Source organism: Coregonus clupeaformis, chromosome 20, assembly GCF_020615455.1.
Source record: "Coregonus clupeaformis isolate EN_2021a chromosome 20, ASM2061545v1, whole genome shotgun sequence".
Taxonomy (NCBI): Eukaryota; Metazoa; Chordata; class Actinopteri; order Salmoniformes; family Salmonidae; genus Coregonus; species Coregonus clupeaformis.
Genome location: NC_059211.1, coordinates 42,856,637 through 42,881,586, shown reverse-complemented (window position 1 = coordinate 42,881,586; position 24,950 = coordinate 42,856,637). Strand labels below are relative to the sequence as shown.

The 24,950-nt window shown below is 43.9% G+C and overlaps 1 protein-coding gene across 1 annotated transcript in view; it reads left to right on the top strand.

Annotated features, from left to right (window-relative positions):
- gpc1a (glypican 1a) overlaps positions 1-24,950 on the top strand; it is a 52,821-nt gene that overhangs the window by 14,782 nt on the left and 13,089 nt on the right. The window contains exon 2 of the mRNA XM_041839376.2: positions 21,152-21,310. Coding sequence (XP_041695310.1) covers positions 21,152-21,310 — 159 coding nt within the window. The remainder of the gene's footprint in view (positions 1-21,151; positions 21,311-24,950) is intronic.

Genomic DNA, 24,950 nt, shown 5'->3' with positions numbered 1-24,950 from the left:
AAACATTTCAACTGTTACATTACATATGTGACATGGTAAGGTGTCTTCTTTTTTGTAAGCCAATAGCCATGTGTGTGAGGTGTATACTTTTGTTTCAAAGTAGATTCGCTTAAGACTACCAAGAAACACTCTTCGTGACCCTGATTTAGCCAACTGCAGTAAAAGGTTAATGTCAACTAGGGCTGTCAAACAAGTTTATCGCAGGATTTTCTGAAATTAATCATGATTAATTTTTACAAAAAGCATTACAAGAATATTGCAAATAATGGTTAGAAAAATCTGGTAAATTGATAAACATACTTTCTTTAACCTCAAAGTCAACTTGTTTTGTCATCGCATTGTGGTTTTTAGCTGTATAGATTATGTCATTTCGATGTTTTCAGTGTATTTTGAATGCTTTCAGACAATGCACCAACAAAAAGTTTGACACGTGACATAGACTGACCAGGTGAATCCAGGTGAAAGCTATGATCCCTTATTGAGGTCACCTGTTAAATCCACTTCAATCAGTGTAGATGAAGGGGAGGAGACAGGTTAAAGAAGGATTTTTAAGCCTTGAGACAATTGAGACATGGATTGTGTATGTGTGCCATTCAGAGGGTGAATCGGCAAGATAAAATATTTAAGTGTCTTTGAACGGGGTATGGTAGTAGGTGCCAGGCGCACCAGTTTGAGTGTGTCAAGAACTGCAACGCTGCTGGGTATTTCACGCTCAACAGTCTCCCGTATGTATCAAGAATGGTCCACCACCCAAAGGACATCCAGCCAACTTGACACAACTGTGGGAAGCATTGGAGTTAACATGGGCCAGCATCCCTGTTGAATGCTTTCGACACCTTGTAGAGTCCATACCCCAACAAATTGAGGCTGTTCTGAGGGCAAAAAAAGGGGGGGGGGGGAATCACCCCTCAGTGTATCAGTACAGCCAAAGTTTTTTTTTTTTTACTTGGGCTGTGCAGTTTTTGAATTAGTATGCTTGTTATGGGTGTATTCACGTGACTGTGTTTAGTTAGTGTTTTGGTTTTGTGTCTTTCTCTTAGTTCTGGTGCCAAGGTTGTTTTATAGATTGTATTTGTGGGTTAAGCATGCTGTTGTGTGTGTGTTTGGGACTGGGAGTGGCTGTGTTGTGTGTTTGAGGTATGTGTGTGTATTTGGTAGGGGCTTAGGGCAGGCTTGTTAAAAGCCTTTGGCTGTAAATTTTTCATGAAGTCCTCCGGGGGGAGGAGACGCTGCTATGGACTTTAAAGGTAGCAGGACGGAGGACGGCACTCTCCATCTCTCCTTGACAGCCTTTGCAGCTTGCACTCTGTCTCATTTTCATCCAACCCTCCATATTCCTCTTCTTCTTGGATCCCATCCCTGTCTCCTCCTCACTTCCTCTCTCTTCGTTGCCAGTAGTGTTTCTTCTTGCCCCTCTCTCTCTTTGTTCTTCCTACTCTCACCCTCTCGTTATCTTTTCCCTTCCTCTCCAACTCCTTTGTTCCTCCTCTAATCTTGCTTCCCAGTTTCATGCTCCCCTCTTGCTCCTGCGTTCCATCCTACCTCTCTCTTCATCTGTAATTTTGGATGCTATTATTAGTCTGTGTTGCTTCCTCTTTCGCTGTCTCTGCATGTCCAAAGACAATGGGATCCATCTGCTCTCCAAATGAAGCTAAAATAAGTTCATCTGCTGATTTTTGATGTGGTCCTCTTGATTGGTGCTAGTCTGTTTTATTAATGAAGCCACATGATCTGTGCTTCATGCTAGGGACTCAATAAAATACACATGCTTTCCTTTGCGGTTGAATTGAAGAGGCGGTGAGTGGCTGGCAAATGTTGAAGGAGCTAATGGTCTATAAAAGTATGTAATAAAGAATTTCATGCAGCTTCCATGCTTTCCGCTGTGCAGCTCAGAAATCACATATTTAGAAATATAAGATCTATAAATGTAATTTATGGATCATAACAGTTACATCTGCAATTCACATAGAAATGTGAGTTATAGATATGTCATTCTCATTGAACGCAAGTCTAAGAAACAGTAGATCTGTTCTATGTGCAGTATTTCTATGCTTTTCATTCTTAAGTTTTGTTTTTGTGTCTTTTACTTTCAGTTTTATACAAAAGACAATATTTTTTGCTTATGGAAAATATATTTCACAGATGGTACAATGATTCTGTACACTATACTTGCTTGTTTTGTCACATAAACTGAAATTAGGCTAACTATTACAATTTTAGCAACCAGGAAATGGCGGAGCGATTTCTGCATATTGCACCTTTAATACAGTAGGATGATAATGCCTTTACAGCTGACACTCATCATAGATGACAATCTGGAATGATTATGTTTTATGTCTTTGCATAGGTTCACAGTTATCCAAGTTCAGTATGCCCTTGAGATATCAACAGGTAATGTATAGTACAATAGGGTGTAACAGGATAAGCTTCTTTATGCATGTCTACAGGTACAGGCTATAGTCCAAATAGCCTGAGGGAGAGGTTAGCTAGGTAGCATTGCTCAGTGTAGCATGCAGTGTCCTCACAGAGGCTACAGGATGGCCTTCGTCCTCACCATGAGGTCACGAGCCACAGATGTAATCAGTGAAACTGCTTAACTGAGAGCTTCCTCTTCGTACACTTGATTGGATAAGCCCTTTACAGGCTTCAGAGTGGAAGAATTAGCTGGTCTCAGGCACTCCTGGGTTGGTCCAAACCCTGTCTTCCAATCTCATTGACTCTTTTAGGTGCGTTGCACACCATGTGTGGCACCTGGCATGGGGTAAATGTTCAGTCCTGTTGTTGTTCATGTGTATCTGTGGTACCTTAAACCCACACTGGGAGCAGGGTTTAGAGTATGGAACTACACCTTATTTGTGTGGGTGTCTCTATCCCCCTCCCACAGACACATACAAACTTCAACAAGATCAACAACATAATTTACAGTAAACAAACTTCCACATAGTGAGACAAACACGCATAACTCATAAGCATCCGTTGCTATGCTTTCTTGAAAACGAAGCAGTGTTCTAGCTGAGTCTAAACTGGTGAAGGGAAGTCCGCGTTTACATGTTTGGGGTTTGGACTCAAAGATGTATTCTGAGAGAGACCTATAATTACCCATGTTTCAGTAGAAAGCTTAGCTATTCCAGAGTTTATATTGGCTGGTCGGCTAGTTCATGCCACTTTAGTGAGAGCTGTTTTGCTGTGACGAGCATGTGCCAGTCTGTGTTATGGGATTAAATACCTCCTACTTTCACTCACTCAACTTCATACTTCTTCTCATATACACTTCTCCTCTCTCTTCTCCATCACTCACATGTTAACTCACTGCACAGCACACATGCTCATCTCTCTCTCTCTCTCTCTCTCTCTCTCTCTCTCTCTCTCTCTCTCTCTCTCTCTCTCTCTCTCTCTCTCTCTCTCTCTCTCTCTCTCTCTCTCTCTCTCTCTCTCTAAAATGTGCCCTCAACCAACCAGTAGTGGGTCACACTTGGGCCTGCCAAGGGTTTTCCTCCTCTGCCTTATTATGGAGGGATTAGGATGTCTTTAAGACATCCCAAAACTGTAATCCAGTGTTTAAGAGCATTGAGCATGGCAATTTAAGACCGTCTCCATGACCTTGTGAGAGTGTGGGATTTAGTCCATCTTTTTCTCGTTGTCTCTCAAGCATGCACACATACAGTACAAACACATTTAAATCCAGATTATTCACACTGCAATGTACTGTATTATATTCATCAATATTTAGCCATGCCCTGATGCCCACGTGTTTGTTGTGACAGAGTTTATGTAACCCACCACTTGTTTATAGAATCTCTCAGTTTTTATTAATCAATCATGATGCATTTATATGGAGAAAACATGATGCATTTATATGTTTTCTTCTCTGCTCACTATAAATCGGACATGTCACATTAACTGCACATTATCATGGACAATAATAGACTGCATTGAGACTAGTGACTTTGGAAATACAGTATCTACAACAGTACAATGCATCAGATCATCAGTGAAATGCATGTCATGAACGTCTTTGTACAGCTGTCATTCCGTCCAGATAATATATAGCTTGGCTGCTGTGCAGTTGTGATGCCCTCAAATAAGCGTCTTGATCTTGTGATCAGAGAGGGAACATTTTCAAAGTAACTTGGCCTCTCATCCTTCTGCCGCTATTCTGTCAGGTACATGTGAAACTGATAGTTTGCTAACAGTTTTAACATCCACGCATCATTTGTAGGGGATGATCCAAATAAAGTGTTACGTTTCTCTCCTATCATTTCGACCCACACAGTTGGGTTATACCGGTATACTGTAGCTGGTCATCTGTATTCATCTCTGGTGTAGTGGGTCACTGTCACGCCCTGGCTCTGGGGACTCTCGTATGTTGAGCCAGGGTGTTCATTTGTTTATGTTCTAGTCGTTGTATTTCTATGTTGGCCAGGGTGGCTCCCAATCAGAGAGGGCTGTAGCTCGTTGTCTCTGATTGGGAGTCATACTTAGGTAGCCGTTAGGCATTCATTGTGTGTGGTTTCTTGTTCTTATTTGGTTTGTGTTCAACCGTAGACATCACGTTTTCGTCTGTTGTTTTGATCGTGTGATCATACTCTAATAAATATAAATATGTTCACCTTCAACGCTGCGCATTGGTCCTCCTCCTTAGACGAGCGTGACAGAAGAAACCACCAGAACTGGACCAAGCAGCCTAGTGAGGAGCAGAGTGGGTGGACTTGGCAACAGTGGAGGAAGAGCTTCGACTGGGTCAAGCCGAATGAGGAGCTGAATGGCGGAGATTGGAAGCAGAAGAGCGAGAGTTGGGCGAGAATTATCGAGGCCTGGCCCACGGGGAAGAGAGACTCCCAGAAATTTTTTAGGGGGGGGGCTCACGACGTCGGACCAGCAGGAGGCCGCGATAGAGCGGCCCAGCGGGTTGCCAGAGGAGGCCGCCAGGTTACGGGGGCCACTGGTCGAAGAGGGGATGGAGGATGTAGAGGCACGGCGAGAGGTACTGGCGTGTGTTGCCAGTCCGGTCCGGCCTGTTCCTGATCCCCACGTGGGGCCAGTGGTGTGTGTTCCCAGTACGGTCCGGCCTGTTCCTGCCACTCGCACCAAGTCAGTGGTGCGCCTCGTCAGCCCGGCACGGCCCGTTCCTGCTCCCCGCACCAAGTCAGTGGTGCGCTTCGTCAGCCCAGCTCGGCCCGTTCCTGCTCCCCGCACAAAGTCAGTGGTGCGCTTCGTCAGCCCGGTCCGGCTCGCTCCTGCTCCCCGCACCAAGTCAGTGGTGCGTTTCGTCAGCCCGGCGCGGCCCGTTCCTGCTCCCCGCACCAAGTCAGTGGTGCGCTTTGTCAGCCCGGCTCGGCCCGTTCCTGCTCCCCGCACCAAGTCAGTGGTGCGCTTCGTCAGCCCGGCTCGGCCCGTTTCTGCTCCCCGCACCAAGTCAGTGGTGTGCTTCGTCAGCCCAGTCCGGCCTGTCCCTGCTCCACGCACCAAGCCTACGGTGTGCGTCGTCAGTCCAGCACAACCCGTGCCTGGGTCACCGGTGCCTGGTAAGGTCCCGGTCAACTGCTCCACTACGGAGCTGAAGCTATCCGCTCCACCAGTGTGCAGTCCAGCTCCGGTCAGCAGGGCCAGACCGGATCAGGGGTACTTTGGGGGTTTAGAGAAGGAGTGGGGGTCATGTCCGGAGCCGGATCCGCCGCCGAGGCGGAGTGCCCACCCGGTCCCTCCCCTGTTGTGTTTGGTTGGCGCGGTCGAGTCCGCGCCTTTGGGGGTACTGTCACGCCCTGGCTCTGGGGACTCTCGTATGTTGAGCCAGGGTGTTCATTTGTTTATGTTCTAGTCGTTGTATTTCTATGTTGGCCAGGTGGCTCCCAATCAGAGAGGGCTGTAGCTCGTTGTCTCTGATTGGGAGTCATCTTAGGTAGCCGTTAGGCATTCATTGTGTGTGGTTTCTTGTTCTTATTTGGTTTGTGTTCAACCGTAGACATCACGTTTTCGTCCGTTATTTTGATCGTGTGATCATACTCTAATAAATATAAATATGTTCACCTTCAACGCTGCGCATTGGTCCTCCTCCTTAGACGAGCGTGACAGTCACTATCTCTCTTACCCAAGTTAACTGTCAACTGTTTCATAGCATGAAGTCGCCTCCCCTATAACATTGGGAAAAACAATGTTTTTATTTGGTAATCTAAAGCCTTGGCAAACTCGTTCTGCTTTCTGGTAAACATTCTTACCACCAGTATGTAACTGCTCATTGACAAACCAACTGAATACAACACCCCGAAGAAGAATTATATAAAAATGCTTCTTAGAAGACACCCATTACCACACAGCATGACATAAATTGCTTATATTTACAGCCTCTGAGATGGATGAGGAATAAAATACTAGCTTGCTTAAGAAATGGCTTTAAGTGCTTGATACAATTACATAGAATTACATTATTATACCCTCAACTTGCTGTGTACACAGACACGCGCATACACACACATACACACACACACACACACACACACACGCATGCACGCACACAGGCACACTCACACACACACACACACACACACAGGAATGTTCACCCAAAGTGATGTTTTTCCCTCTTTCCAATTTCTCCCATTAAATGTTTTGTTGATTTCTATATTACATAGAAGGAGGCCACTTAAAGGGAAACTCCACTCAAAAACGATATTTAGGTATTTTCTTCATTAGTCCACTGTTGGTACCGTCCCAAAAAGTGTTCAAGGTATTGGACTTTCAAGAAGCAAAGTTTCACCGGTCACGTCATCATGCTAATGTGGCCAGTGACACTGAATATTGAATTTGAATCTTTAACCTCACCTTCACAGGTCAATTCAACCATTTATACAAGCCCTTAGTTTTCTCTGTTTCTTCTCTTTTATTAAAGTCAGAGAGACCATTTCGGGAGGCTTGAAAAGACATGATAGAAAACCACAGGGCTCTCAGGAGTCCTTACTTAATGTGAAGTGATTTAGAGGGGAAAACAACTCACGTCTGCAGCCACTGATTCTCCAGCCCTAATAGGATCATGAGGCCTCATTAGACACCTCCATTACAGGTTTATCGTTCTTTCCTCCCTCTTTCCTCTTTCTCCTAAGGTAATAAAAATATATTCGGAGGCTGGCCATGTGCATACTTAATCAGATACAGGTGCTTTTTTAAGAGCAGGGTAGAGAGTGTTCCGCAGAGCTGGAAACTCAGAGTGTTCCGTAGAGCTGGAAACTCACATACACATACACAGTCCCCCCACCCCTCATTATGCCGTCTGTAACAAGCATGATATAAAAAACCTTTACTTGACTAACATGCTCATTTACAAAGGAAGAGGGGGAATATAAAACTACTGAAGAAATAAATTAAATGGCACTTTTTGGCATTTTATAGAGCACACCAGACCTGCTTTGATGTCGTCTCTTGTGGCACACAAAGAGGCGAGCCACAGGGTGACCGTCAATCCCGTTTATTGTGCGAGTGCGACGGCTTTATGAGCCCACAGGTCAAAGAGCACCAGCGCTTAAAATTAAGGTGAGGTGCTGCAGATTCAAAATACTTCCTGTGGCTTACTTTCAACTCCAGCAGACTCTGCAGGGGGCAACCAACCTGGAGGCATGAGGCGGATGTCACAACTGGCAAATAGGGAGAAGAGGTGGAGTGGAGAGATGGAGGGAAAAAGGTGATAATGGACAGGGGCAGAAATAGAGGAAAGGTTAGAGGGGATGTGGAGGTTGGGAAATTAGGAGAAAAAGAAGGAGAAGAGATGCTGTGAGGAAAAGTGCTCTGAATTGGGACATTTTTTGTGTGCCTCTTTCCATTAATACCATCACAAAAATGACAAATTACCCAACACAATGGATAAGGTTGAGACAGTAGAGAGATCAGAATTGACTGAATAGAGAAAGCAAGCCATTACAGTAAAACTCCTGTATTCAATTCAAACATACTGTAATGCCAATGAGGTAAAGGATTTCTAGCTGATTTCAACATGAGGAACTTTGACATGTTGCCTTCTTTTACATTGACATGGTAGTGTGTGTGTCTTTGTATTGCATGCACTTGCTCACCCCTCATTGACACTGGGTGGGCTTATCCTCCGTGTCCATCCGCTGTGGCTCATAAGGTTGATGGGTATTATGTCTGTGTTGTGTTTGTTAAATGCACTGATCCGCTTAATTGAGACCAATTGTTTCTGTAAAGCTCAGATCCCCTGTGACCCCAAATCTGAAAACAAGGTCAGACTTAACGAAGGCGCTTATCTCCGTGTGATTATGACCATGAGACACCCATCTGTAATTTTCTGTGTTTCAACACTAGCTTTTCAAATGGCCATATGTGGATATAGCCTAGCCTACTTACATCAAGTATTAATCCCATCGCTTTGGTCAACTGCAGCCATTGCAGAATGCCCTGCCTTTAACCTGCAGTATTATCACCTTAGTTCTTGCCTTTTGGAGTGCAAATGGCTATTTATGCCTGTTTAGGCACAAGTTAAAGAACTAAGTTGATAGGATCTACAGTAAGATAGGCTATCTCACCTTCTATCTCAGTCTAACTTCATTCTATTGTTTGTATTTAGCTTTATATAGCTTGTTTGGCTGCCAGTCAGACGCATCCATTTATCTTTGAAGACTTGGCTGGAGGCTGAACAGAGCTCAAACAACTTTCCAGCCTGCCATTTTTCCGGCTCTGTGTCTGAATGCCTCTCTTTCACAAAATGAGATGGGCTAGCACAACGATGTGGTTTTCCCGCCAATACCAAGGGGGATTTTGGACCACGCCCCGCGCACCTGTTCAGGTTCGAACTGTGTTCAGGCTCGCTGTGGTATTTAGTCCGAGCCCCAGGGATACACGGAGGGCTTTGAAGAATACAGGGAGGAATGAGAAGAAGGAATGTTGGTTAGTTAACAGAGGGAATGGACCTGGGGCTTTCCCACCCGGAACCGATATGCATAAATAAAAATGTTAAATATAAAGACCCGTTCCGAATGGACCCGAGGACAACTAGACCCATTCTGTATAGACCGGGTCGGATCCAGACCCGATCTGAGTGAGGGAAGCAGCAGAACATATATTTTTTAAACTACTTTATTAACCGGAGCTGATAAAGCGCGAGAGGAGGGAGAAAGAGGTGCTGCTCTAGCAGGCGGGGGAGGGGCCATATTGTGAGCAAGTGACACAGGGAGTAGGGAGGAGGGAGGGAGAGACGAGAGACAGCAACCAACCAAGCCGACTCACGCTATAGTAGACTAATAGCTTCCATAGCTAGGTTATTTATAATCAAATATGATTATGTAGTACCTGTCTTGACTGCATCAAACCGGGAGAAACTAGTTAAGCTAGCAAACGTTAGCTAGCTAGGCTAATTGAGGCTGTAGTGCAAGCGCGTTCTCATTCTACAGTTACAAATAACAACAAATCCATTCAGAATATTAAATAGCAGCCTACCTGTTTGCTCTTGGTCGTTGTAGCCTATCCTTCTCCTTTTACATTGAATTCCGTAATTTTAATTCCATCTTCCATTGATTAGATATTGCCTAACTTCTGCCACACACGGAGGCTCTATGACTGTAGCCTATTGCCACTTTGATGACTTATAATTGGCCATCAACAACAACAAGCTACACACTCCACTCTGGTGAAAAGCTAGAGCAGCATATATTATAAAATTACTCTCTCTCTTTCTACTGCAGCAGTCGCGTTCGGATCTGTATGGGCCCTTCCAGACAAGTCAGTTTAAATTACACACACCCGAGACCCGTGACAATCATATCAGATCCGACCTAGACCCGTCCGGATCCGTAAAGACCTCTACCTCACAGTCTTTCATTTTTAAGGTGTGGATTTAGTGAATCACTGACTGGTGGGTTTGTGCCCACCGGAGGCATAAACATGCGGAATGTTGGCTAGGACTGAATACAGATGAGCATTGACAGCAATCAGCAGAGCCAACAAATTGCTGTGTTTTACCCAGAAGCCTGCAGGACACAAATTATATTTACTTATTCTCAACATTCTATCATTTATTTAGGTTATTTCTCACTGCAGTGCTCGCCTCTAACTGTGGCCGCCTGAAGGAGCAAATCCTATCAAAGTTAACTCCTGGATAAATGTATATGTATTAGCCCTTGGGATGTCTAAATTTATGCTGTGGCCTAGAGGCAAGTGGAGAAGAAGAGGAACCACTTCAGTTGAAATTGTCTTTGTGTTCCTCAGACAAGGGCTTAGGGAGAGAACAGGGTCAAAGGTCATGGGCAGGCACATCTCTCTCTTTTAGTTACCTACTTTATGGAGGCCCTGAGATCTGTATCTGATCTGTGGTGTGTGTGTGTCATGGTACATATGTCTGATTGTTAGGCTACTGTTAACCATTTTGTGTACTCTGTCTAACTGTAATAATTATTACCTTGTATGTTAGAGAAAGGCATGGCAAAACAGGACAGATTTAATTGGGGAACCATGAAGAATAGTTTGGTTTACCAGCCAAGTGTCTGACACATTGGTGTGTTATGTAGTTGGTAGAGCATGGCGTTTGCAACGCCAGGGTTGTGGGTTCGATTCCCATGGGGGGCCAGTATGAAAAAAATAAAAAAATAAAAAATGTATGCACTCACTAACTGTAAGTCGCTCTGGATAAGAGCATCTGCTAAATGACGTAAATGTAAATGTTATGAAAAAGCCTAGAAGCCCCATATACAAGGCTATAGAGATGATTGATGATTTCAGATGGAGATATACAGTGCCTTGCAAAAGTTTTCACCCCCTTGGCGTTTTTCCTATTTTGTTGCATTACAACCTGTAATTTAAATGGATTTTTATTTGGATTTCATGTAATGGACATACACAAAATAGTCCAAATTGGTGAAGTGAAATTAAAAAAATAACTTGTTTCAAAGAATTCTAAAAAATAAATAACGGAAAAGTGGTGCATGCATATGTATTCACCCCCTTTGCTATGAAGCCCCTAAATAAGATCTGGTACAACCGATTACCTTCAAAAGTCACATAATTAGTTAAATAAAGTCCACCTGTGTGTCACATGATCTCAGTATATATACACCTGTTCTGAAAGGCCCCAGAGTCTGCAACACCACTAATCAAGGGGCACCACCAAGCAAGCGGCACCATGAAGACCAAGGAGCTCTCCAAACAGGTCAGGGACAAAGTTGTGGAGAAGTACAGATCAGGGTTGGGTTATAAAAAAATATCAAAAACTTTGAACATCCCACGGAGCACCATTAAATCCATTATAAATAAATGGAAAGAATATGGCACCACAACAAACCTGCCAAGAGAGGGCCGCCCACCAAAACTCACGGACCAGGCAAGGAGGGCGTTAATCAGAGAGGCAACAAAGAGACCAAAGATAACCCTGAAGGAGCTGCAAAGCTCCACAGTGGAAATTGAAGTATCTGTCCATAGGACCACTTTAAGCCGTACACTCCACAGAGCTGGGCTTTACGGAAGAGTGGCCAGAAAAAAACCATTGCTTAAAGAAAAAAATAAGCAAACACGTTTGGTGTTCGCCAAAAGGCATGTGGGAGACTCCCCAAACATATGGAAGAAGGTACTCTGGTCAGATGAGAGTAAAATTGAGCCATCAAGGAAAACGCTATGTCTGGCGCAAACCCAACACCTCTCATCACCCCGAGAACACCATCCCCACAGTGAAGCATGGTGGTGGCAGCATCATGCTGTGGGGATGTTTTTCATCGGTAGGGACTGGGAAACTGGTCAGAATTGAAGGAATGATGGATGGCGCTAAATACAGGGAAATTCTGGAGGGAAACCTGTTTCAGTCTTCCAGAAATTTGAGGTTCACCTTCCAGCAGGACAATGACCCTAAGCATACTGCTAAAGCAACAATCGAGTGATTTAAGGGGAAACATTTAAATGTATTGGAATGGCCTAGTCAAAGCCAAGACCTCAATCCAATTGAGAATCTGTGGTATGACTTAAAGACTGCTGTACACCAGCAGAATCCATCCAACTTGAAGGAGCTGGAGCAGTTTTGCCTTGAAGAATGGGCAAGAATCCCAGTGGCTAGATGTGCCAAGCTTATAGAGACATACCCCATGAGATTTGCAGCTGTAATTGCTGCAAAAGGTGGCTCTACAAAGTATTGACTTTGGGGAGGTGAATAGTAATGCATGCGCAAGTTTTCAGTTTTTTTGTCTTATTTCTTGTTTGTTTCACAATAACAAATATTTTGCATCTTGAAAGTGGTAGGCATTTTGTGTAAATCAAATGATACAAACCCCCAAAAAATCCATTTTAATTCCAGGTTGTAAGGCAACAAAATAGGAAAAATGCCAAGGGGGGTGAATACTTTCGCAAGCCACTGTAGGATAGATAGATACCACATAAACATTTATATATTGAAATTGGATAAGATGTTGAATAATTTATGTATAAATAACATTGAATATAGATCATTGAGGAATCAGAGGAAAATACATTTGTGTATCAGATTATCCCAAATCCTCATTGTCAGTCACTGCAGACTGGTAATAATAGTGTAATGGCCCACTTTAACATGCAAAATCCGGACCATAACTAAATGAGTTTTTCATGTATGGTCGACCAGAGAGGGATTAAGCACTCAAAGGCCATGGTTTTAGCACAGAGATTAGGCTGTCTGACTACTAGTGATAGTTGCTCAACTGATTATGTTTTTCCCCGTGCAGAAATTATTGGCTGTGGTGATGCGAATTACAAGTTAAAAAAGGTGAATGTAATTTCTGAGAAGCTTGTAACAGAGACTACCAATGTTTAATTCTAAAAATTAGCAAACTATTTTTACACCATATCAGACACTTTACATATTTAATCTCAGACAAATATTATCTCAATTTCATCCCATAATTCATTGTCAGTGTAAATGAACTCTCCTCTCTGTCTCAACATTGTGGCGTTGTTGACATCAACATTCCATGAAGAACTATTTTCGGGAAGTAGTTTGGGGGTGGGGAGTGCTGTACTTTTTTTGCCAAAGATATTTGTAAACATTTTGTTAGAGGGTGCTGCAGCACCCTCAGCACCCCTACTTCCAGCGGCTATGTAGATAGCACCTTTCTTTCTAAGAGTGTATGTTCATCATGCCCTGAAACAAAAGCTCAAGCTCCTGTTCAGCACTAACACCATTTGCCTGATAATATGATCCATAGATCCTTAGTTACCATGCCAAACTAGATTAGTGATTAGGTGCTCTCTTCCTCTGTGCTGTACTGTAAAATGTAACGTATAAATAATTCCTTACCAGTTGCTTTGCATTCTCTAACCTTTAATACCCTTGGGTGGTGGCCTGCAGGCTGTGTGTAAACTTCCTGTGTGTGTGTGTCTGTTCTGTGTCTGTGTATCTTCGTGCTCACGCGTCTGTGTGTCTCTGTGCACATGGCTGAGAAAGGTGTCTAATATCAGGTGACGGCTCAGCCTTTCTCTGAATACAGACGGCTGGCGTTAGTGCACCGGGCGTGTCTGGCGACCTTTCACTGAGTCGGCCCCGGCATCTACCCTGTCAACACTTGGCTGAGGAGCAGTGTCACCCCCCCATTCCATTCAGTCTGTCATGTTCCCCTCCACCGTCAGACACAGCGCACTGCGCCCCGGCCCCGGTGGTGATGTCACACTTTCCAAAATGGACACACCGTCACTGAATGGCCCCTCCCAGAGCCAAGGTGCCCGTAAAATTATACAGCATTTAGAAATGACTCCCATTTCCTTTTGCAGATTAAACTGTAGGCAGGGAGTAATTGGAGTGACGGTGTGGCTGGTGGGTGGAGATGTGGGGAGGCAGGGGAAAGAGGGGCTGCCATGTTAAAACACTGGCCCACATCCCAGATACATGCTCAACAATCTCATTGACATTATCTATGAAATGAGTCACATCAGATGGATTGGAAAATGCAGTGGTTTAAATGGATTCATTCATGCGGTGTTTGAGCCAATCTAATTTCTATGTGTGGGCTGTAGAATGAGCTGCATGTACCGGTGGATATGGGTCTAGATCTGCTATTCTCAGATGGATTTCAAATACAGTTGTGAATAATGTTAATGGAATGTAAAGTGGTGCATTGTTGTAAACTGGATCCTTTTACACTGCGGTGCACAGAGAGCAATAGATGGAAAGAAAGATGGGGGACAACAGAGAAAGAATAAGTCAACTTAAACACATTGGTACAGTGGCTTGCGAAAGTATTCACCCCCCTTGGCATTTTTCCTATTTTGTTGCCTTATAACCTGGAATTAAAATGGATTTTTTGGGGGTTTGTATCATTTGATTTACACAAAATGCCTACCACTTTCAAGATGCAAAATATTTGTTATTGTGAAACAAACAAGAAATAAGACAAAAAAACTGAAAACTTGCGCATGCATTACTAGCCACTGGGATTCTTGCCCATTCTTCAAGGCAAAACTGCTCCAGCTCCTTCAAGTTGGATGGATTCCGCTGGTGTACAGCAATCTTTAAGTCATACCACAGATTCTCAAATGGATTGAGGTCTTGGCTTTGACTAGGCCATTCCAAGATATTTAAATGTTTCCCCTTAAACCACTCAAGTGTTGCTTTAGCAGTATGCTTAGGGTCATTGTCCTGCTGGAAGGTGAACCTCAAATCTCTGGAAGACTGAAACAGGTTTCCCTCCAGAATTTCCCTGTATTTAGCGCCATCCATCATTCCTTCAATTCTGACCAGTTTCCCAGTCCCTGCCGATGAAAAACATCCCCACAGCATGATGCTGCCACCACCATGCTTCACTGTGGGGATGGTGTTCTCGGGGTGATGAGAGGTGTTGGGTTTGCGCCAGACATAGCGTTTTCCTTGATGGCTCAATTTTACTCTCATCTGACCAGAGTACCTTCTTCCATATGTTTGGGGAGTCTCCCACATGCCTTTTGGCGAACACCAAACGTGTTTGCTTATTTTTTTCTTCAAGCAATGTTTTTTTTCTGGCCACACTTCTGTAAAGCCCAGCTCTGTGGAGTGTACTGCTTAAAGTGGTCCTATGGACAGATACTTCAATCTCCGCTGTGGAGCTTTGCAGCTCCTTCAGGGTTATCTTTGGTCTCTTTTTTGCCTCTCTGATTAATGCCCTCCTTGCCTGGTCCGTGAGTTTTGGTGGGCGGCCCTCTCTTGGCAGGTTTGTTGTGGTGCCATATTCTTTCAATTTTTTAATAATGGATTTAATGGTGCTCCGTGGGATGTTCAAAGTTTTTGATATTTTTTTATAACCCAACCCTGATCTGTACTTCTCCACAACTTTGTCCCTGACCTGTTTGGAGAGCTCCTTGGTCTTCATGGTGCCGCTTGCTTGGTGGTGCCCCTTGATTAGTGGTGTTGCAGACTCTGGGGCCTTTCAGAACAGGTGTATATATACTGAGATCATGTGACAGATCATGTGACACACAGGTGGACTTTATTTAACTAATTATGTGACTTTTGACAGTAATTGGTTGCACCAGATCTTATTTAGGTGCTTCATAGCAAAGGGGGTGAATACATATGCACGCACCACTTTTGAAACAAGTTATTTTTTTAATTTCACTTCACCAATTTGGACTATTTTGTGTATGTCCATTACATGAAATCCAAATAAAAATCAATTTCAATTACAGGTTGTAATGCAACAAAGTAGGAAAAACGCCAAGGGGGATGAATACTTTTGCAAGGCACTGTAGTGTCTGTAGATGGAGAGAGAGAAGGAGCAGCCTGGTAGAGACAGATGCAGAGTGACTGAGCATCATTCATTATCCCTGCTACAGTATGATAGGGTGCAGAGAAACCTATATCATTGTGTTCATTGTCATTATGTACTGTAACAGTACATCCAATGCACCCATATGGAACAAACAGCCTATATGGGACTGTGATCCACCCCTAATAGCTGCAGTATATGTGTTTGTCACTGTAAGTGAATTAACTTTATAGCTCCTGCAGGATACCCAGTTTCCATTACGAAGCAACGCTGGAACGTTGTTAAGCCCCTTTACTGTAGTAAACATACTTCACAGTCTAGTGACAACAAACATCTCTGTCTGTGGTGGAAATGTGTTTCCTCCATCCACAGATCAGTGGTTAAACCAAACACAATTAAATATATTAAAGTGGAACGGCAAATCCTCCATTTGGATGTTTTTGCCTCTTCTAACCAAAGTTTCCAGTTAGTTAAGGTTAGACATTCTGGAAGTATTTTCAAGCCTTTTATTGCCCTTTCCAAGCATCTGGAATGGGTTTCTTTTCAATCTCTTTTGCATGGTTCCATTTAGGTAGTTTGTCACCAACAGACATTTGTAGGCTGGCCACAATCGTCTGTCCAGACATTCATTTCTGGTTGCAGAAACGACAGCCAATAGAGATAGATGTGATATGGGATGGAGAGTGCAGGTTCATGGACAAATAGTCAAAGTCAACATTCTCTTTCAACGGCTGTCCAATCTAGATTTGCTAGGTACATTTTCTGTGGAAGTCTTGCAGATTGTATTAGCCTGTATTATGTGTGTGTTGTGCCTTTGACTGTTGCTGGCAGAGCTCTAATTGGCTATGAATGGGCTTTGATTCGATTAGTGTGACACAGGGGGCAAGCTTGGCCACCCCTCATCTCCCTCAGCAGTAATCTGCCTCTTGAATAAACGCTATAAGTGGGCAGGACTCTCTCCCCGCACCTGCTCCCTCACACAGCCAGCCAGAGCCAGACCAGGTCTGTCTGTCTGTCTGTCTGTCGAACACTGAGCAGCAAACAGGACAATAGCCCACTAGCCACTATAGCTAGGAACTACATGCCCATTTTCAATCATACCCATCACAGATAATACATAGATAGGCATAGAGCTTCTATATACGGAGTGCTGAATGTTACATATATAGCATTCTAAGAGATCTACATAATGTAGGCGTAGGTCTCAGGGACCTTGCTGTCTTACTTGTCCAATGGGAGATGTGATCATATCTGCATACTGATGATGACTTGCTAGTTGTTATTCTGTGTGTCTGTCTTTGCATGTCTATGGATTAGGGAGGGAGGTGTGTGTGTGTGTCTGGGTGCTCAGGCGTGTGTGTGTCTGTGTTCCTGGCTTGTATGAATGTGTGTGCACACCACAAATCGGATTTATCAGTCTTGTCTCTCCTTGTTCGCTGTCAGCAGTCATTGAAATGCAGGCCACACGCCTTCCCCCTGCTCTCTGACTAAAATGGACGAGCACTCAGGAGCTGGCCACAAGATGAGATGTTTAATGGGATTTAAGCCTTTTTAGGCCTACCAGTGAGACACACAATATAATTTCTACTAGTATCCCTCCATTGTGTTTTTATTGGTTCACACTTTGCGCTGCATATCAAATCACCTCAGCACAACCTGTTTGAAGTCTCGCTTCAGAAGCTAAGCGCTGTTTCAAAGTAAAGAGATTTTAACACTTTGAGACATGAGAGAGGCACGAGGAAGGAGTTTACGATAGGAGAATGCACAGTAAAAATGGCTGTCAAATTAACAGAGTTCTACCCTTCTCATCGCTTTATACAGCATGTTCACGATCAGGCTCAATCATCCCTTTTCATGTCCTCTCAAAGTTGTTTGATTTGATATAAAGGATTGCAAATACTCCTCATTGGAAATACTCCTGCCACAATGCCACATGCTGTGCAAAAGACTACAGGAAAACAGACAGACCACTGCTTGACTACCACACAACTAGTGAGCTTCCTGGCACACAGATCCTATTTCCCTTCTCTTGAATTTTAAGATAAAAGATGTGAGGAAATAAATAAAAAGTGAATAGAAATTTCTCTGCACTTTTCCCTCCTGCTGTAGTCAGGATTCATAAAAGATGCATGGATGCGATAGCATCTCTCGCTCCAGTTCCCTGGACAGACAGCCAGGGCCAGGCAGAGGCAGGGCTTTAGCAGAGAACCTGTTTGTGAAGTGGCATAGAGGGCTGGGGGGCTCACTGCCGTCGGCAGGCAGGTAGACCACTCACCCCCATCCCCCCTACGCCTAACCCCCTCCTCAGGCTCACCCCCGCCTGCTTGGGGACTGGGACTGCAGACTGCATTCTAAACTGTCTGGCTCTTTCTCTCTTCTGCGTGTGTGTGTGTGTGTGTGTGTGTGTGTGTGTGTGTGTGTGTGTGTGTGTGTGTGTGTGTGTGTGAAAATATATACAGTAGAATAATTTAACAACATTGTTATATGTTCTACCTGGAACATGTCAGTAATACATATGGCAGCAAATACACTTCATAGAAGATTCTTGTAATATCTGACTTATATGGGTGGTTAACATTTAGACATAACAGAAATGTTGTACGTATTATATAAAAAACTTACAAGAGACATGTAAGCTAAGCCTTCTAAGGTCTCACATACAGTACATGGGACATACACATTTCAAAGCACTTGCAAACCACTGTCTGACGTCATTGACGCATGCAATGTGACACTTATTGAAAAAAGAAGCAAAGTCTGCCATGAGGAGGAGCAGGGGGAGTAGGCGAAGGAAGGGGGAAAGCAGAGGGGGAGGAGGAGAGGGGGAGGAGGAGGAGAGGAGGAGGAGGGGGGATGATGAGGACAGGAGGAGGAGGGGGAGAGGAGGAGGAGAGGAGAGAAGAAGAGGAAGAGGAGATGAGGAGGAGAGGGGGAGGAGGACAGGAGGAGGAGGGGAGGGGGGAGGGAGGAGAAGAAGGAGGTGGGGAGAGAAGAGGAGGGGAGGAGGTGGAGGAGGATGAGGGGGTGGAGGAGGGGGAGGAGGAGAGGAGGAGGAGAGGAGGAGGAGGAGGAGGAGGGGGGAGGAGGAGGAGGACAGGAGGAGAGGAGGAGGAGGAGGAGAGAAGTGGAGGAGGAGGAGTAGGAGGAGGAGGAGGAGGAGAGGGGGTGGAGGGGGAGGAGGAGAGGAGGAGGACAGGAGGAGAGGGGGAGGAGGGGAGGGGAGGGGAATAGCAGGAGGGGAGGAGGAGGAGGGGGAGAGAAGAGGAGGACAGGAGGAGGAGAGGGGGAGGAGGGGAGGGGGAGGAGGGGAGGGGGAGATCTCTCATCAATCAATCTCGCAATAGCACATTGGTAGTAGTCAGTGGTGTAAAGTGAAAATACTTGAAAGTTCTACTTAAGTAATTTTTTTGGGGTATCTGTTCTTTACTTTACTATTTATATTTTTGACAACTTTTACTTTTACTTCACTACATTCGTAAAGAAAATTATGTACTTTTTACTCCATACATTTTCCCTGACACCCAAAAGTACTCATTACATTTTGAATGTTTAGCAGGACAATAAAATGGTCTAATTCACACAATTATCAAAAGAACATCCTTGGTCATCCCTACAGCCTCTTATCTGGTGGACTCACTAAACACATGCTTCGTTTGTAAATTATGTCTGAGTGTTGGAGTGTGCCCCTGGCTATCCGTACATAAATAAAATACAAGAAAATGATGCCGTCTGGTTTGCTTAATATAAGGAATTTCAAATGATTTATACTTTTACTTTTACTTTTGATACTTAAGTATATTTTAGCAATTACATTTACTTTTGATACTTAAGTATATTTAAAACCAAATACTTTAGACTTTTACTCAAGTAGTATTTTACTGGGTGACTTTCACTTTTACTTGAGTCATTTTCTATTAAGGTATCTTTACTTTTACTTAAGTATGAAAATGGGGTACTTTTTCCACCACTGGTAGTAGTCAGTGACAAATACCAAAGCTATGCAGGGCTTGACTTGGCTAAAACCCTGGATAGGAGACCAAAGGTGTAGCTGTAGGTAAATCAACTGTCCAGTAGGAGGCGCTTCCCAGCCTTAACCATGGAAACTCAGAAATTAAAATGTATATACAAATATTGTATTTTTCTTATAGTAATTGTCATGTTTTTTATATGTTGACTTATAAAAAACAATGTGAAACCTATAAGGAAAGCATTTCATTTGTAGAGGTTACATTCTCAGAACATACACTTTTCTTATAATATTCATAGATGGCTCATATAATTCATATATTTTGTCTGAAATATGTCATACCATGTCTTTGTAGGAAATGAAATTGTGTATGTCATATAAGGCATATAAGTTAACACATATACAAATACACCACTGACATATAAATGTAAAAACTCTTATTTGATTTTCATAACTATTTTCCATATGGATGTGTGTGTGTGTGTGTTCCACTGCTGTGCTATCACTTCCAGCAATGTTCACATGCCGCACCGCAAAGATTTCGGTGTGTTTTGCATCTTTATGCAGATCTGTAACAAACAGTGTTCATTTAGGTTAATGTGTTTTTTTATATGTGTCATCTGGTTGTTTATATGTGTCTGGAATGACCCATTCTCCAGTGTAGTTTTCCAGTGTTGGGGAGTAGTGAACTACATATAGTTCAACTAGTAATTTAACTACATATTGCAGTAGCTAAGTGATAGTTGAACTAAATTCAAATCTAGGTAGTGTTTTCAGTAGTTAATTACTTTTTTTGCCATGTAGTGGTGTAGCTAACTACTGGAACTACACACCACTTCTTTTGCAAAAAATAAGATAAAATATAGGCGTAGGCAAAAATGTCCTTTCTTTTTCGGCATCAGACCAGCCTAATTCTCACTTGAAACATTGTTTTTGTGTTTTAATAGGCTAAATTACACATTCTGTTAACAAATTACCCTAAAGTGATCTGTGCAATTGGTGGTAACAATGAAATATCATCCTCTCGCTCTTATTACTGTGGGTTCTGGGGAAGCAGAGGAGCCTGCACAGCTATTTTTAGATCCTTAAGAGATTGATTACTCCATAGGTTATTAAGAGATTGATTACTCCACAGGTTACAGAGACCAGTAGCAATCCATTATGGACCATTTTCAGTTCATCAGATATTTGTGCTGTTGCTGAATGAACAAACAAAATACAGACAGAACCAAATAAATGTATGGAAAGATAGTTTGTATTACATTTACATGTTAGTCATTTAGCAGACGCTCTTATCCAGAGCGACTTAAAGGAACAATTAGGGTTAAGCGCCCTGCGCAAGGGCACATCAACAGATTTTTTACCTAGTCGGCTCGTGGATTCCAACCAGCAACCTTTCGGTTACTGGCCTAACGCTCTTAGAGCCTCACTAAAATCGACTCTTTGGTATTAAGTGAATAAAACCCTAAACATGTCCTCTCCTCTGTCTTCTCCCTAGGTGAGCACCTGCGGATCTGTCCCCAGGGGTACACCTGCTGTACCAGTGCCATGGAGGAGACCCTGTTTAACCTCAGTCGCAGGGAGTTTGAGGGGCTGGTCAGAGAGTCAGGACGCTCGCTACAGGCCTCCCTCAACGCACATTACAGGAGCTTCGACAGTGAGTAGCCACAGAGAACTCATACTCTCATCTATACTGACAATACACGCACAGACGCACGCACGCACCCACTTACACACAATACACAGAACACACACAATACACACAATACACAGAACACACACAATACACACAATACACACAACACACACAATACACACAACACACAATACACACAATACACACAATACACACAATACACACAATACACACAATATACATACAATACACACACAACACACACAACACACACAATGCACACAATACACACAATACACAATACACACAATACACACAAACACTCATAAAATGAACATGGGCATCTACTCTGTTTGTGATTCAGTTGTTTAACGAGAGGATAGGGCAAGTGTTGACGTGCTCTCAGATAAATAAACAAACCAAATAAATGTCCACACATCAGAAAGACACACTGAGCTGTCAGCCTGAAAGGTAAAGGAGGTCACTAGACATTGGGAATTGTGTGTTTTTGTCAAAATGCTGATACCTCCTGACATTTCTTAAGCGCTCCCTGTCTTGACACCAGCATCAAGTCTGTAGTTGTGTGCAATTTTTTCAAGAACTGGATGACCTTGATAGTGTCCTTGACTTGTTCTGAGAATTTTGAAGACATTACTGCAATCTTTGACCCATCACTAATAAACTCTATTTATATAGTCCTGAGGCTCCAGCTACAGTAACATTATGGAGCTGGAGGATATTGTACCCCGATGACAGCAGCTGATGATGCCTGAAACATGGATGTTTGCTCTGGAAATTAAATCTCCCACAAAGTAATCTGGACCTCCATCCATCCGTCTGATTAACATAAGATTAAAACAGGGGATGATGGCATGCAGTCATAGTTCCTGTCTTGATGAGCCCTAGCTGTCATCAGAGTGGCAGAGACAGAGGTAGACACAGAAAGGAGAGGAGAAGGCGGGCCGCTGGGAGACTTATGATTTATGATTGGCTGTGGTAATGAGTCATGGAACCTTGCAGACACCATGGTGGGGATGTGGGGAGGAGGGAGGGGTGAAATGTGATAAGCTGCCCCCTCCTCCACTCCATCCACCTCCACAGGCCGGGATGCTGGCCCTGCTAATGAGCATTTGACCCAATGAGGAGAGTGGCTGCCAGAAGCGTCACATCACCACACATCAGAGTAATGAGAGAGAGAGGGAGAAAAGGGCAGAGAAAGAGGAGGGTGAAGCGGGTAAGTAGTGGAAGAGAGAGAAGAAAGAGGGACAGAGAGAAAAACAGACAGAGGGAGAGAAGGGAATGATGGATTGATTAGAGGTAGTGGGTACTGGGGCGGCAGGTAGCTTAGTGGTTAAGAGCGTTGTGCCAGTAACCGAAAGGTCGCTGGTTCTAATCCCCGAGCCGACTAGGTGAAAAATATGTCGATGTTCCCTTGAGCAAGGCACTTAACCCTAATTGCTCTTGTAAGTCGCTCTGGATAAGAGCGTCTGCTAAATGACCTAAATCTAGTGGAGGGCGATATGGAGAAAGAAAGAAAGAGAGGGGTATGAGTTAGACAGTACCTTTTTCTCCTGCTTTCTATACTTCCTGGACGGCTGGGCTGCTCTGATTTGTGGAGTGAGATGAAATCAGTGTGACTGATATGTGTAACACACACCTTGGCAGAGTTAGTCTAGCTTAGCAACAGGAGGAAGGTGTGGGCCACACAACAACATGGACACCATCGCACGCTGGGGCTGGGCTGGCAGAACAGGGTTTTCTAAACTCGGTCCTCGGGACCCCAAGGGGTGCATGTTTTGGTTTTTGCCCTAGCACTACACAGCTGATTCAAATAATCAACTAATCATCAAGCTTTGATTATTTGAATCAGCTGTGTAGTGCTAGGGCAAAAACCAAAACGTGCACCCCTTGGGGTCCCGAGGACCGAGTTTGGGAAACGAGTTTGGGAAATGCTGGTATAGAGCTAGTCCAGCTGAATACACAACCCCTGCCCCCTCCTCTCCCTCAACATCAGGAGGTTACAGCCACAGAGACAGAGGGAAGTCAGATGTTGATGAAGATGAAGCAATCCATCAAAGAGGAACCATAGAGCTACAGCTTCATGAAGCAGCGATAGAGAGGGGAGGAAATGGAAGTGTGCAGGTGTTGTTTCAAGTCCATTTGGTATGATTGCAGCTGTGTCTTCAGTAGACTACAGAGGATGTACAGGAGCAGTAGGTAGCAGTAGTAGCAGTAGTAGCAGTAGAAACAGAGCAGCAGTAGTAGCAGTAGAAACAGAGCAGCAGTAGGAGCAGTAGAAACAGAGCAGCAGTAGAAGCAGTAGAAACAGAGCAGCAGTAGTAGCAGTAGAAACAGAGCAGCAGTAGTAGAAGTAGAAACAGAGCAGCAGTAGAAGCAGTAGAAACAGAGCAGCAGTAGTAGCAGTAGAAACAGAGCAGCAGTAGAAGCAGTAGAAACAGAGCAGCAGTAGTAGCAGTAGAAACAGAGCAGCAGTAGTAGCAGTAGAAACAGAGCAGCAGTAGAAGCAGTAGAAACAGAAGGAACAGAAGGACGCAGAGAGGAGTGGTGGTAAGAGCTGCATGGCCATCTGGTTGTGTTTAGGGTTGCCGGGCGTGGGCCCTGGACTCACTCAGCTAAATGCAGGTTTTTACTGCTTCTCCACAGCAGCAGCAGCACTCACAGGCCCGGCCCCGGCCCAGGCCCTCCCCCTGTCTCCAGCATTCAAAACCTCAGATTAGAGGGAGAGTCAGAGGCAGTCTGCCCTCCCTAACCCTCTCGCTACAGGGGTCAGCTCCAGCAGCAGGCAGCAGGCAGCAGGCAGCAGCCCAGTCATTGTGTCAGCAGAATGGGAGGTGACAGAGTTTTATTACATTCCCCCTGACACTGTAACTCTCAATATCCGCTGCTTTATTGCAAGGCTCAATAAGGAGGTATATAGGACAATGGCATAGTCCCTTGTTGTTTTAGTTTTTCTCTCTTCCTCTCACTTTACCCGCAAAGTGCTGTTAACTGAACTGCAGTTGAGACAGTGCTCTACAGTTCTACAGTTGAGTTCCCAGGTTCTCACAGTGTCTATAGTTTGTCACGCATGCTAGAACACTCCTCCTTGTATGTCACATTGGGCCAAATCGATCTGCTCATTCCCACACTCCCATTTATTTGTTTATTTACGTAGCACGAAGAGCTTACCCACTGGGTACAGTCATAATTTCAACATCTAGTTTTGATTTACATTTGGTTGAGTTCTCAACTAACATGAATTCAACCTGAAATCAACAAAACATTTCACCATGTCATTGGATTTAGGATCAAAGTGGAGGGAAAAAATGAAGAAATTCCCTTACGTTGATGAGTTTTTGCAAACCCAATCAGTTTTCCACGTTGATTCAACGCCATCACTTTGATTTTTTTGGTTGAAATGACGTGGAAACAACTTTTGATTCAACCAGTTTTTGCCCAGTGGGTAGTGAGTTTGGTTTTTGGAGAACACAAATCAATCATGCGTCTGGGTGCCAAATGGGAGGACAGTTGGATCTGTACTTTACAGTCTAGCTAATCTCGTGACAGCCTGGTTTGGTTCTGGGTGCTGATATTACAGTACTACCTACTGTACACTACCGGTCAAAAGTTTTAGGACCCCTACTCATTCAAGGGTTTTTCT